The 15,158-nt window shown below is 41.0% G+C and overlaps 1 protein-coding gene across 5 annotated transcripts in view; it reads left to right on the top strand.

Annotated features, from left to right (window-relative positions):
• DCUN1D4 (defective in cullin neddylation 1 domain containing 4) overlaps nucleotides 1-15,158 on the top strand; it is a 90,341-nt gene that overhangs the window by 40,714 nt on the left and 34,469 nt on the right. For all 5 annotated transcript variants that reach the window (XM_061145991.1, XM_061145990.1, XM_061145989.1 and 2 more), the window contains exons 6-8: nucleotides 3,301-3,371; nucleotides 7,838-7,929; nucleotides 14,571-14,679. In XM_061145991.1, coding sequence (XP_061001974.1) covers nucleotides 3,301-3,371; nucleotides 7,838-7,929; nucleotides 14,571-14,679 — 272 coding nt within the window. The remainder of the gene's footprint in view (nucleotides 1-3,300; nucleotides 3,372-7,837; nucleotides 7,930-14,570; nucleotides 14,680-15,158) is intronic.

The raw sequence follows: 15,158 nt of genomic DNA, 5'->3' as shown, positions 1-15,158 counted from the left end.
ACTATGTATTTGCACGTACGTAAATACATAGCAAAATGGTCCAAGAGAATACATGCCTGCCTGGTAAGGAAGAGAGGAAGGCAAGCTTTGTCTTTACTTTACTGCACTTGGACTTCTCTATTTGAACGTTTCACCATATGAATGTATTCATGTATCGTTTGTGTAATGAATACGTGTGTGCACATGTAGGTATATGCACACGTGTGTGTGCTTAGTCACTCAGTTGTGTCTGACTCTTTGTGACCCCATGGACTGTTGCCCACCAGGTTCCTCTGTCCATGGGATTTTCCAGGCGAAGATATTGGAGTGCATTGCCATTTTCTCCTCCAGGGGACCTTCCCGACCCAGGGATCGAACCCGGGTCTTCTGCCTTTGCAGGCAGATTCTTTACCACTGAGACACCTGGGAAGCCCATATGCACACACAAACCCAGATGATAAAATGCTAACTGTATTCCCGTTTGAGTCAAGAATGAGATAAGGGTGCCCATTCTCACTCTTTCTTATTTGCCATTGTTTTGGGAGGTTATTAACTAATCCTGTTAGATAAAAAAGGCATAAATACAGGAAAATAATTAAATAATACATAAATAAATAAATACAGGAAATAAATAAATCATTTATTGAAGATGAAATGATTGTTGTGTACCTGGAGGCCAAAGAGAATTGCCTGAAAAACTTATAGAAATAAATATGTATATATTTACTGTAGCTAAAATTCTATAAAATAGCTTATTTGAGGAAGGATTTTTAAAGAAATTCTTCTGGGGTGTAGGGAAAGGTTAGAAGGAAAACTTTTGCTTTTTTAGCACTTTTATTTTCAGTTTTAATTGAAATTTCATATCATTGTATGTATTAATGTTGCCCAAAAAATTAAATTAAAAATTAAGTAAAGTTTTATTTGATTTTCCTGTAATAAGACAAAATTAAGGATACATTGAAAAACATGTAAAATAAAAGGAGAAAAAAAAGAAAAAAAGATAACAGATTTGAATTATGTGAAAGGAAATTATTTGTGACAAAATAGCACATTTGTGATTAAAAGGCAAATAAAACAGGCAGAAAAAGTATTTGCTCTGGCTAGATTATGTGGAGGAGCCTGAGTTTGCACTTTAAGAAAAGCCAAGGACTAGAAGAGAGAAGTGACATAGGACTGACCAGTAAGCGTGCAGGGTGGTTTTAATTGTCACCCTTTGTGAGAAAAACCACCATATACTTTGTGATCTAGTTACTACTTTGCATTGAAGTTACTCTTGCGCTTTATTTCCAATCTTGGTGGGCAGGGACCATGTATTATTCCTCGTCAGCTACTTCTGCAGTGAATAGCTCCAGGATGTGCCCAGTTGATAACATTTGAATAAAACAGGCATTTAGATGGATTCTGCTGATCTTGGCAGCTTGGTACATCTGAAGGCTGTGAAAGATTGTAGAGTGATTTTTGTATTCTGATATCCATCCATTCATTCAATAAAATTTATGGAGCAACTACTTCATGCCAAGGTAGTAGGTTGAGGTTATAAGAATAAATAGCTCTTAACTCTGTTGGAATTTAGAAGGAAAGGTAGATGAGCTGGGACTCGATGCAGATGTGGGAAAAGTATTCCTAGCATTGCATGGGGACTTCCTGGCCTGGCCTCCATCGGTGGGAGGGGGGACGTTGGGAGGGCTGCCTGTATGGTCCCGCCTGCAAGATGGAAGGAGCTCGCGTGAGAAGAGGGGAGAGGGAGGTGGACTGAGCCCCAAGAGTAGTACCACATGTAGTACCGTGTAGTAGTACCACATGTCAGGGTATGTGTGCGGAGCGAACCATGGGTAGGCATTCCTGGACCCTAATTTTTATTCATTCAGCAATATTTATTTGATTCTTTTATATCTGGGAAACTTGATTTGAAGGTGGAAAGTTATGAGGCTGAAGAGGAAGGGTGGCAATAGATCATAAAGAACCTTATTTGATATGCCAGAGACTTGGACTTGATCCATAGATGGTAGGGAGCTTAAAATCAAAGGATTTTAAGCCAGGATGGAGTTTATGTTTGAGGTCGACCCTCCAGGTGGCTGTGTGCAGGATGAGGCTCTGGAAATAGGGAGACCCTGAGGGTACTGCTGTGGTCATCTAAGTGAGAGAATGACGTCTGAATAATAAGTCAGCAGTTAAGAAATATTTGGAAAGTAAAATTGGCAGGGCACTGAATCGTTGATTGGCTCTTGAGAATGTAGGAGAAGGGGGAACTGCGGGATGAGGCCTTCCGTTTCAGCTGGTGACCCGGGTTGAGACACTATGGAAGGATAATCTCAGCTACTCCAGGGAAGCCACATAAAACAGAGACGGACTATGTCAACTGGATGTGGTGATTAGAGCTGATTGGTGGCCTTGGCAAGGGGAGTTTCCATGGAGGGAGAGGAACAGAAAACAGTTGCCGTGGTTGAAGAATGAGTGGGGATGCAATAGAGCTGTGATGTGTGGACATTGCTTTCAGGAAGAGAGAGCGCTAACGTGGAGTGTGAAGAAAGGACTATTGCCTTGTGTAGAACAAAAAAAAGACTGCTTGATTTTTTTTTTTTTTCCTGTGTAAAAGAAACAATTATATTACTTCCCAGTTAATTTTATAAAGAATATTAGGTGGTTTTTTACTGTGTTTCCAAAATTTATTTTATGTGTTGAAATTATTATCAAAATAAGAATAGAGATTTATAAGCTACTTTAAAGAATAGAAATTGAATAGCTGTAACCTTTAACCTGTAATCTTTCGGAGAAGGCAGTGGCACCCCACTCCAGTACTCTTGCCTGGAAAATCCTGTGGATGGAGGAACCTGGTAGGCTGCAGTCCATGGGGTCGCTAAGAGTTGGACACGACTAAGCGACTTCTTTCACTTTTCACTTTAACTCATTGGAGAAGGAAATGGCAACCCACTCCAGTGTTCTTGCCTGGAGAATCCCAGAGATGGGGGAGCCTGGTGGGCTGAACGTCTATGGGGTCGCACAGAGTCGGATGCGACTGAAGCGACTTAGCAGCAGCAACCTTATCTTTAAATATCAATTATATGTACATCATTTGTAGGTTGAAGGACTCGGCCATAAATTGATGTAAATGACTGTGCAAAGCAGAGTCCTTTAAAGATAGAACTTAAATTCCAGAATATTTTTCAACTTATACTTGGTAATTTCTTCCTTCAGAAAGGGTTTATGGTCCTTAGGTGTTATTTGATCTTAATAATAAGTATTTTAACAGTGTAATGCTACAGTAGTAACAATATCTGTACCCGGTTAGACTTACTTTGTATAAATTGCATTTTCACACAGGTACTGATGATGTCGTAGGTCCTGAAGGCATGGAGAAATTCTGTGAAGACATTGGTGTTGAGCCAGAAAATGTAAGTCTCACTTACTAATTTGGGCAAATCAGTTGATCTGATTTGGTCTCTCAACAAATAATGCAACAGTAAAGAAGTAAGGATATGTTAGTTTTTATGAGGCAGTCTAAGAAATAAGTTCCATTCTGAATTGGTTTGTAAAGCAGAACTTTTTTTGCAGTTGATGTGGTGTAACTACAGTTAGTCATTTTTTTTTCTCATTTAATTTCTTAATTTCTTTAATTTCACTAATCAAGTAACTAAAGTAGACATTTAAAAAGTGGTGTGCGCATGTGTACCTCCGATGACAGATAACTAGGGGACTGATGGCATTGTGTATCTTTGTCCTCCTCTGTAGTTGTTCCAGCCTAATGTAGAGTTTGTCCAGGACTTTGAATAATTAATTATTTATAAGAGTTTTGAATAGGTTGTAATTACCAAGGATTTTTCACAGCTCCTTTACTCCCAGTTGAATTTAGCTTGGAAAGTGATTGATTTTTAGTGTAAAAACCCTAAGTATTTCCCTTAAAAAATTCAATTAGAAGTTTTTTACATGCTTAATTATTTTTGCCTAATTCTTATCATCATGTTATTATTGAATATTTTTCCTATTCCCACATCTGTCTTACTGTAAAATGAAAAATTATACAAATGCCCTGGCTCGTTAGCTATACAGTTTAATATTACAGCCCCCAGTTTAACAAATGCTTCTTACATCTTCAATGAATTTATACTCTGGTAGAGCTCCCAAGGGATCATCCCTTTCATCAGAGCAAGCATTGGTAAAATAACCTGGTGCCCATGCCGATATGTCATGCTCCTGGAGATTTCACCAAGAAATTTTATTAAAAATTTTTTGTTACCATTTCTATGCCTACATCTTCCCCACTTCCTCCCAGTAACACTTTAAATTTTCTAAAGAGCCTTTGGACTGATTTTTGCCTTGTATTTTTAATTGTAATGTGATCTAGTTCAGGTTGTTGTTCATTTGCCAAGTCATGTCCAACTCTTTGCAACACCGTGGACTGCAACATGCCAGGCTTCCCTGTCTTTTGCTATCGCCTGGAGTTGGCTCAGATTGATGTCTGTTGGCTCAGTGATGCTCTCTAACCATCACATCCGCCGCTGCCCTCTTCTCCTTTTGCTGTCAGTCTTTCCCAGCATCAGGGTCTTTTCCAGTGAGTCGGCTCTTTGCATCATGGGGCCAAAGTATTGGAGTTTCAGTCCTTCCAATGAATATTCAGGGTTGATTTCCTTTAGGATTGACTGGTTTGATCTTGTAGTCCAAGGGACTCGCAAGAGTCTTTTCCAGCACCACAATTCAAAGGCATCAATTCTTTGGTGCTCAGCCTTCTTTATGGTCCAACTCACATCCATACATGACTGCTGGAAAAACCATAGCTTTGTCTATTCAGAACTTGGTTCGCAAAGTGATGTCTTTGCTTTTTAATATACTCTAGGTTTGTCATAGCTTTCCGTCCTATGAGCAAGCTTCTTAATTTCATGGCTACAGTCACCGTCCACAGTGATTTTGGAGCCTAAGGAAGTAAAATTTGTCATTGCTTTCATTTTTCCCTCATCTGTTTGCCATGGAGTGATGGGACTGGATACCATCACTTAATTTTTTGAATGTTGAGTTTTAAGCCATCTTTCTGGTTCAGATGTCTTAATACATTATTCAGATTGGTGCAAAGGTCTGGGGACAGCTGGGTCAGTAGTGTTTTGCTTAATCTGGTCCATAGCCAGAAAAGAACATTTCACTGACTTTAAGAAGGAAGTTTTCTGACAGGGAATGGGGTAAGGTTGACAAGTGTTTTCTGGAGGGCAGTATAAGAGGGGCGAGAGTGAGCTGGCTCTGAGAGGAGTCCCGTTTCTACCCAGGGAGCAGCAGTCGGCATGTAATCGGGGGTGGACGCAGGGCCCGATGGTGGGGAGATGGGGCGGTGTCAGGCCGCAGGGGTCAGGGATTGAGTGGGCGTCTGCTCTCAGGGGAGGAAGGCCTGTTGTGTGGGGGAGTGCCACAGCTGCTTCTGAGCAGAAAAGTGGCAAGGCCCCGTGCTTTAAAGTGGCTCACCCCAGATACCAGCGTGTGTGTCGGTCACTCAGTCCTGCCCGACTCTCTGTGGCCCCATGGACTGCAGCCCGCCAGGCCCCTGTGTCCATGGAAGTCTCCAGGCAAGAATACTGGAGTGGCTTGCAGTTTCCTACTCTAGAGGATCTTTGCAGCCCAGGTATCGAACCCTAATCTCCTTTATTAGCAGGTGGATTCTTTTACCACTAGTGCCACCTGGGAAGCCCCCAAATACCAGTAGTCAATAAAAAATAGTTGCTATTATTATCTTTTTTGGTAATTATGAGTCTTTGGTTCTCCATTTCTATAGGAATGGAAATAATCTTGAAATGTTGAATCACATAGAAGACCAAAAAAACCCAATTCAGACTGTTATTCTAAAGTATTTATTACTGTATTTCAGTTTAAGATGCCACTAATAGAAATTTTATTGTTTTATTCATCACATAAAGGGAAAAATGTTAAGTAAATCTGATAAGCCATAAGCTATGGATGCATCCCAGTTTTAGAAATTGTTTGAAAAACAGACACTGAAACAGTTTTTTAAAGGCTTATCTGTATTGATAAGTGACCACTTTAAAGCATTTAAAACCCTTGCCCCACCTGATATTTATAGCTCATGAAATGTAAGCAGGCTTGTAAAATTCAGGTCAGCTTTCATTCACTGAGGTAACCCTGAAGTGCTTTAGTTAGCTTCTTATTGGCTGTCCTGGGGAAAGGTCTGTTTTGTGTGAAGAAATTCCCATTGTAATGCCTGGTTTGGCTGTTTGGCCACATTACATGCATACTGTGTGTGTGTGTGTTCCTTTGCCATAACTGTTTTTTATTTTCTTAACTTAACAAGTGTTTGTGTGGAGTCCTTAATCTTCCTAACAGAGGACTGAGTACAGACGCTGTCTGAGAACATACCAGTGTGAATTAGAAAGTGTGTACGCTACACCTTCTTTGTCCGTTGCCTTGTTTGTGGACGCTGAGGTTGCTTCCATGTCTTGGCTTGCCTCATGTTTTATGTTATATCACCCTGCTTTCCTCTCACTGTCACCATCATCTGACCCAGTTGGGCACCATTTGACCCAGGTAGTAATGTAATGGGTCAGTTCTTCTGGTGTAAAGAAATGAGATTACCTGCCAAATGCCACGTTTGCTTGTCCCCAGCAAACTGTATTATAGAAATATGTATTTTCTGCGCATTGCCCTTACAACAGATAGACATACAGCCGTTCAGGGTATGTGTGGTCTCCAGTTGAGAACTCGAGTTCCCTTCTCTATGAGTGACTGTCCGGAGATTGCCAGCCTTGCAGAGTGGCAGGCTGGTCCTAGGAAGGCCCCGTCCCACTTCTTCACCTCTCCAGGAATGGCATGCTTTGTTTTTAAGTTACTCCTCATCTTGTCCTGGGTCTTGAAGTAGATGAGGTGGGAGGGCTTCCTGTTCTCTCCCCAATCTAGATGGCCTCAGCTCTGTCCTTGTGTAAGAACCCCGGAGAGCTTGCAGCTGGAGGCATCTTCAAAATGTAATTTTGTCTTCTATACCTTCAGGTATTTATTAAACTCAACCATAACTATCTCGGTGCCACCCTTTTCTCTAAAACATCTAAGTGAAGAAGTGATGATCAGTGCCACAAACCGGTTGTCACTGTTGCTCACATCAGCGGCGTTTCAGAAGATCCACTCACAGCAAGGAAGGTGCCCACTGAGAGGTGCCTGAGGGCAGTCTGTCCAGCCTGTGCGTGTTGCAGGCGCATTGCCATAGGCGTGGAGTGTTGGGCTGCGTTAAAGCCATCTCCCCCCTTTTAGAGCTGAATTTACAAACATGATGTCCACTGTCTGTCCCACCACCTACCTTTTGGGTTTTAACACTCTGTTCTGCACATGTCTTTTCATTTTCACTTAAATCTTGGAAACTGTTCCATATTTGTGTTGTTGGCTCCGCTTCATTTGTCTCAATAGTGACATCGTTTTCCTTTGTGTAGAATGTGTTTAGCAAAGGTGTATTAAGCCGTCCCTTACTGGTAGGCATTTGGTTGTTCTCAGTTTTTTACTACCACAAATGGTCCTGTAGTAAGTCTTGATGCCTGTTCAGCTTTGTGTACATGTGCAGGTGTAGCTGTGAGATAACCTCCATGGGTGGAACTGCTGGTTCCAGTTTCGATACTGCAGAGCCTCTTTGGAGAGGTTAATCCCTTTATACTTTCACCATCAGGCATCAACAGAAGTCATGTTTGTCCAAATCCTTGTCAGCAGACTGAATTATCAAACTTCTAGATGTTTGCCAAACTAAAACTCATTTTCGAGTTACGCTGTTCATATTTCAGTGACTAAACTACTGTGAACATTTGGTGTGATGTTAATGTATTTAATTGCTGAGGTCTGTTCTCCTGATTTGATTGGTCTTTCTGCTTTGTTTTGTTTTAAACAGGTAGTTATGCTTGTCCTAGCTTGGAAATTGGATGCACAAAATATGGGTTATTTTACTCTACAGGAATGGTTAAAAGGAATGACTTCTCTACAGTAAGTCCCAAGGTTGCCCTGGGATGGGGGTGGGAGTGGGGGTCCTTGCTCTCCCCTGGCTGACTGCCTCCTTCTGGGACCTCATCTGGGTTGGGTGACTGGAAGAAAGCCTGCGGATCTGGGCAGGCTTCACCTGTGGTCACAGATGTGAAGACCAAGCCCCTTGTTCATATGTGGAGGAGGGCTATATGGATAAATTTTAGCAATTGAGGTTTTTATATAATGTACACTGTTTATTTTAGTATTCTTCTAGAGCAATTCAACAGAAATGGATCATCCTTTTGTCATATATATGAGCCACATATATAATTTAAAATTTTCTAATAGCCACATTAAAAAAAGGAAAAAGAAACAGGTAAAATTTGTCTTAATGTATTTTACTTAGCCCAGAATATCCAAAATATTATCATCCTAACATTAATCAATATTTTAAAAATCACTGAGCTATATTTTACTTTTTTTTTCATATTGAATCTTTGAAATCTGGTGTATATTTTACATTTATGATACATCTCAGTCTTCATCAGCTGCATTTCAGGTACCCAGTTGCTGTGTATGTTGAGTGACTACCATGGTCGACAGCATAAGTTTAAATTCATAGTGTTAGCATCTGGTGTATAGTTAGTGAGAATAGTTGAGTGAAGTATAACTTAAAGTGAAGATATTTATCTTTTATTTGATATATTCTCACATTAGCTTTGTGAAAGTTTAAAATTTCATTACTCTAGTGATTAAAAATTAATAATAATAAAGATTCTGTTTATGTTACTTGGTACAGAGTTGAGGAAAAAATCAGTGGTTTTATGTATTTACTTTGTGCTTACATGCATGTATGTCTGTGTGTGTGTTTTCGTGTGTGTGTTTGCTAAGAGTTTCACTCAGGAAAACATAAATCGTCATTCTTTTATCCCTTGAAAGATACAAATGAGGTGAATGATGAAACATTTCAAATGATATTAAAAGAGGAAGTGCTGATTCTTAGGGTAGTATTGAATAACTGATCTAAAGTACTTAGAATGGCTTTTTCTTTTTCTTTTAAGTAGGAATAATAGACTTGTATTAAAATTGGAATTGAAATGGCTTAATGGTTTCATTTAAATAATTTAGAAATTTGTCAGCTTTTAATAACATTGTCCCTTTGTCGTTGGCAACAATACTTTATTTTCAGTGTGCTTAGGCCTCACTTTTATGAGGCCTTTTCACTGTTCCCTTGTTTGATCCTCACACCTACCTTGACAGATCAGACTTCATCCTGCCCATTTTACAAGTGAGGAGACAGAGGCTTCAAAGGGGTGTGTGATTTGCAATGGGATTAGGGGTAGGAAGAAAACCTAAGATTCTGATTCTTCAGTCACATTCTTCCTCTAACAACTATTATCTGATGACACATGCATTTTAGGTAAAAGCCAAATCACCCTTTTGCAAATACACTTTCCTCGGCATGCTCGAGAATTTTGGAGTTAAGTCTCTGGGGTCTCATAGGATTGTGTCCGTCCTGTTGGGAAACATCTCCTCACGATGTCAAGCCCACCAACTCTTGCATCGTCTTCCTCGCTGCTTCTCTCTGGTGCTTTCCGGGCAGAGCACGGGACGGCTGCTCCTTTTGAAGTACCCTTGCAATGATGAATGCGAGGTTAAATCAAGATTTCATTCAAGGCTTTAGAGGAGGTACCATCAGCATTTTTTTTTTTCAGGCACATTTTCACTTGTCTTAAGAGGGTATAATATCCCATTTTTGTATAGTTCTGGGTTCGTTTTTATATTTGCCTTTGCAGAAGAATATTACCCAGTGCAAGGCCTTGCTCGTGGTTTGAGGATCACGTTGTCTGGGAGCTGAGCTGTGCAGTGTCCCGAAAGAGACCTTGCGTGTGTGCTCCCGGGGTAGGGGGCGCTCCACACGCTCTCTGTTGGGAACGCTGACACTTTGTGTGAAGTGGTGGCAGGTGGCTTCCCAGAGAATGCTGGCACTCGGTCCTCTGGTGTACTGTGTAGTAACAGACCTGATCCCTGCGGGAAAAAATGAGGAATCTTTCTTTTTGTGATATGAAACTCTGAGATTAAGTTTCCTCATCAGTGAGGTGGGGTGATTACTCACAATAACCTCTAAGGTTCTTTGTGGTTCAGAAATAGTGCAATTCCAAGTTTTATGAATTTCCACCCTCCTCCCCCTCCTGCCTCCCTAGATCCGTCATTTGTTCAGCAAATATTTGAGTGGCAGTGATGTGCCAAGCATGGAATTCTAGGTCCTGGGGAAACAAAAGCCAGGAACAAGACAAAGTCCATTTGAGGCAGGAGCTTGGAAGCAATGTTCAGCCAAAACATCCAAAAGTAATAAGGTCACTTGTGTTTATGCTACTTGTATTTATAAGGTATTTGCACCCAATAAATAAGAAAACTCAGAGGCCAGTCTTTTATATCTTCTAAAGATGGAAAATACTCCCATCTTTTGAATGATCTATTTCGTCTTCTATTTGGAATTTTTTCCTTTTTCTCATTTTTGGGTTTATTAAATCTGTCAAATGAACTTTTTTGGACTCAAGCGAAAATTAAAGTATAAAAAAAGACTTTTTTTTTGTTACTGTACTGTGGGTGCTTGCTAGAAATAGGAAGCCCAGGCATTTTAGAACCAGGGAGTTTTGAATCTGCCACTTCCTGGATGTCTCTGGTAGTGTCCCTAACACCAAGAAGGTTGAAGCGATGGAATGTGGGGCACCCAGAATTTATCTCTTGGACGTTGTCTGGAGGAGCTGCATGCTTGGCATTTCCAGGGCTGTGTTTCATGATTCTTGGAAGAAGTGACAGCAGCTGGTAGAGAAGGGAACATTGATCTCCAGGCTCCTGCGATGGTTCTCAGAGAAGGCACAGCTGTTATTTTATTTCGGCCCTGCCATGTGACTTGTGGGGTCTTAGTTCCCTGACCAGGGATTGAACCCATACCCCAGGCAGTGAAAGTACAGAGTACTAACCACTGAACTGCCAGGAAATTCCCAGCTCTTGTTTTAATTGACTGTTTTATTTTTTGTCTTGTTCTAGCATGTGGGTTTAAGGTTACCTCTGATGAATTAAGCTTATAGAGCATTTAAGCTAAACAAAACAAAACCAAAAATGTATGTTAGCCTTGTAGCTAACTTTGCATAGAAATGATGATGGGCTGGAAAAATACCTACCTTTGGGCTGACTGGGTGAAGGGGTGAAGGCTGTCCCTGGGTAATAGAAGAGAACTACCTTTGAGTGTATAACCTTTGAAGATTATCCTCATTCTTGTTACTTCTGACTGTTTCAGCAGCACGGTTGAAATAAGCAGTGATTCCACAATACGTGCATATTTTCTTGTGGCAAATGATGCTCCTTGGCAGCATGGCACTGTCACACCGCGACTACCTCAGGAAAGCTGGGGAGATGGGCTGAATGATTGGCTGCTTTCCGAAGTCTCAGGCCAAGCCTGTTTCTTCACATCTTTGTTGGAACGGAGCTGTCTGCAGATGACCTTGCTGAGTGGCCACTAGATGGCAACGTACGGTTCAGACGGGGTGACTCAGTGGCCTGGATCCCTGGTGGGGGTTAGTCCATGGGCTCTATGGGACCAGGCCCCTTTTAAAGCAGATCAAACTCTTTATTTGGAGAAGGACATGGCAACCCACTCCGGTATTCTTGCCTGGAGAATCCCATGGACAGAGGAGCCTGGTGAGCTACAGTCCGTGGGGTCCCAATGAGTTGGACACGACTGAATGACTAACACTAACAGCAAACTCTTTATTGACAGCATCGTCTCTAACCTCGTTAATAGACACATGGAGCGAATTTCACTTTAGGCGTTTTATGTGTGACTCTCCAGACCAACTCTGTGCGTCTTGCAGTGTCAGGACATCTTTGCCAGTGTTGGTTGGACTTACTCCCCAGCTCGCTGTAGAACTTCACATTCACCTTGCAACTGCGTTATTTTCTTTCAGCTATGCAGTGGTTCCTGCTCTAGAATCTGTTGAAACAAGCAACTACTCTTCCTTTCATTGGGCAGAACTAAACTAAACCAACTGGCCCAAATCTGGCCAATTTCCTGTAGTTTTGGTCCTTAACCTTTTTTCCAAATGAAGAGGGGAATTCCAGCCTTAGGTATTTTGAGATTAGCTGTTTCCCTTCTCTTTACTCCTCTCCCATATTACTACTAATAAAATATTACTCATATATCTGTGGTAAGAAAATCAAACCGTAGAGAAGAGAGCCCAACACACGGTAAGCTCTGCTCCTACTTCTGCCTCGCAGGTTCCCACGTACTGCTTTCTCACGCATCCTTCTAGCCTCCATGAACCCGAGGGGTTCTGGCACTAACTGTCTAACTAGGCTATCAATCAGTGTCTTTTCTTCCCCCCCATTTCTAACCTTTTCCCACAGAGATCCGGAGTGGGCTTTTCAAGATGGAAGCCTGATCATGGTAACTCTCATGGTAGGAGATAGCTTCCATTGTTTCTAGGTATTAAAAAAAAAATCCAAAACAGACAAAAGAAGCCCCACTGTGGACCACAAAAACTTTATGGTCTGGCCCTACTTCTCTTTCAGCTTCTTTTTGGACCGTGTTCCCTTTTACTCTACCCAGTCTAGTCACCTGATTTTCTTTTAGTCTTTAGGCTTGGCATGCTGCTAGACCTTTACGCATACTATTTATTTAATCTAGAAAGCCCTCCTCTCCAAAAACATCTAGTTTCCATTTATCTTTCAGCTCTCTACTTACAAGTCAGTCCCTTAAAGAAGCCTTTTCTGACTTCTAAAGTTAGCCTAATTTTAATCTTTTTCAGTTTTCAAAGAAATGAAGGAGGATATTCTAAATTCTTGTAAACTCAAAGAAGTGAAACATTTACTGTAACTTTTGACTTTAAGATATTTTATCATCTCAATAGATCATGGGAAGCTTTTTGTAGATAGCTACAAAAAAATTGCAGAAATTTCACAATTTTAGTGCTGAAAATAAATCAATGTGTCCTATAATGAACTATATTTTGGTTTAATAAAGTATGTAAAATATTTACATTGTTAATAGTTGTAATATGTATTATCTATATTTGGTAGGAGGTAAAAGCTCTATAGGGAAACACAAAGAAACACATCCAGCATTGAAAATCTTTAAAATTGCCAGTGAAAATGATGACTCTTGGTTCTCAATTTTAAGGGCTAGCTATTAGGAACAGAAAGTTAGCTTGTAAAAATAGCCAAATAGTCTACTTAGGAGAAAGGCTGTGATGCTACTTAAGAAAAAGACCCTGATGCTAGGAAAGATTGAAGACAGGAGGAGTAGGGGATGACAGAGGCCGAGGTGGTTGGATGGCATCACTGACTCAATGGACACGAGTTTGAGCAAGCTCCGGGAGATGGTGAAGGACAGGGAAGCCTGGCGTGCTGCAGTCCATGGGGTTGCAAAGAGTCGGACACGACAGAGTGATTGAATGAGAAAAAAATACTGTGTCACTTACCTGTGAAAACAGGTTGTCGTCACCAGGGCTTTCTGGAGAAATAACTGATTTCAGGTCTAGGGTGGAGAGAGTAGTACAAGGTGGACTAGAATATCTTGTGTCAGAAAGCGAGGATGCGCTCAGAGACTGATGGGGGCATGTCAGGGACACTGGAGGGAAGTTGTGCGCCATAGGGATGAGGACAGTAACGGATCACAGCCCCGAGTCAAAGGCAAGGGTCCTTTAGTCCAAAACTAAGAAAGGTGGTGAGTGGAACTCCCTCTATAGAAAAGTTCCGGCCTGTAAGTGTAAAAGCATGACAGAATTAGAAAAATCACCATTTTGCATCCTCAAATGTAAAACTGATTTAGGCAGGGATCATAACAGATGCTGAAGCCACCTGGTGATGGGTTGCTGAGGAACAGGATTGTCAGTCTCAAGGTGTCGTTCTCGAGATTTCACACCATTTAGAGGGGCCAAGAGTACCTTTAAGTGGAGATGGGCGGGTACTACCTTCACCAAATGAGTCATCTTAGTCACCAGTAATGGAACCTCCTCCTCATGGGAGGAGAAGCACATAGCCTGGAGTGTTCTTATCATGAGTGCTTAATCTAAGTGTAATCATAGGGAAATTATCTGACAAACTGAGATTCTGCAAAACAACTAGTCTGGTCCCTTCAAAAATGAGATTGTCAAGAAAGACAGAAAAAAGGCAAGATACCTTCTAGAGACTAAGGAGATAGACACCGGAGAGCAGTGCATAAGCCTTGATTGGATCTCTGATGGAAAACTGGAGCTGGGGGAAGACTGGGAAATCTGCACATGAGTCGTGTATTAGCTAAGAAAGTTAACATTTCTGGGGTATTAAGAGTGATGATGGCATTGAGGCATTTAGGAGTAAAGTGGCATTATGTTGGCAACTTACTTTGAAAAGGCACAGAAAAAAGTGCTTGTATGTGAGAGCACAGATGTGACTGTGTTCATGGTGGACCCAGGGAATGGGCACGTGGCTGCTTATTTACAGGACCTTCAGCTTTTCCGTACATTCGGAATTTCTTAAAAAGCATAGGAAAAAAAGCTCATCATGGATGTGTTCCAACTCCAGGGTTTTTATTGTCTTTTGGGATTGTGTTTTATATTACTGCCCCACATCAGAAAAAAAAACTCAGGTTATAATTTGCCTTTATTCTGTTTTTCTAGATGTGATACAACAGAAAAACTCAGAAATACTTTGGATTACTTAAGATCATTATTAAATGATTCTACAAACTTTAAACTTATTTACAGATATGCGTTTGACTTTGCACGGGTGAGTCCTCTGGATCCTATCCAGATGTTTCTCTCTCTCTCTCCCCTCCCCCTTTTCACTGCCTTTTGAGGTTTGTTTTATATGCTACAGCAAGGAAGTTGAGTAAGCTACTCCCAGGATGCTAGTTAGAATTTCTTTCCACACATAGACTTTCTACATGAGCTGAGTCTGGACAAGAATGTAGTATGTCAACAAAAAGCTCTAGTGACAGGCCTTTAATAGCTCGTGTGATGGGCTTAGAAGTAATTATAAATGGGCACATCATAGACATTGTTCTCAACAGCTCTTAGGTAAGCTTGGAAAAGCTTTTGCTTCTCACGAAACAGCAAACCTTCACCCATTGAGTTTCCTGGAATAAGGTAGTCAGGTCGAAGCCAGTTTGACTATGGGTGCTGGATCATACCTGGAAATAATTTGAATTCGAATTAATTCAAATGTAAGCTAATTTAAATGGACAGGATTCAAATGTAGTTTCTAGT

This window comes from Dama dama, chromosome 6 (genome assembly GCF_033118175.1).
Source record: "Dama dama isolate Ldn47 chromosome 6, ASM3311817v1, whole genome shotgun sequence".
NCBI classification, from domain to species: domain Eukaryota; kingdom Metazoa; phylum Chordata; class Mammalia; order Artiodactyla; family Cervidae; genus Dama; species Dama dama.
The sequence above is the reverse complement of the archived record's forward strand: the minus strand, read 5'-3'. Positions and strand labels throughout refer to the sequence as shown.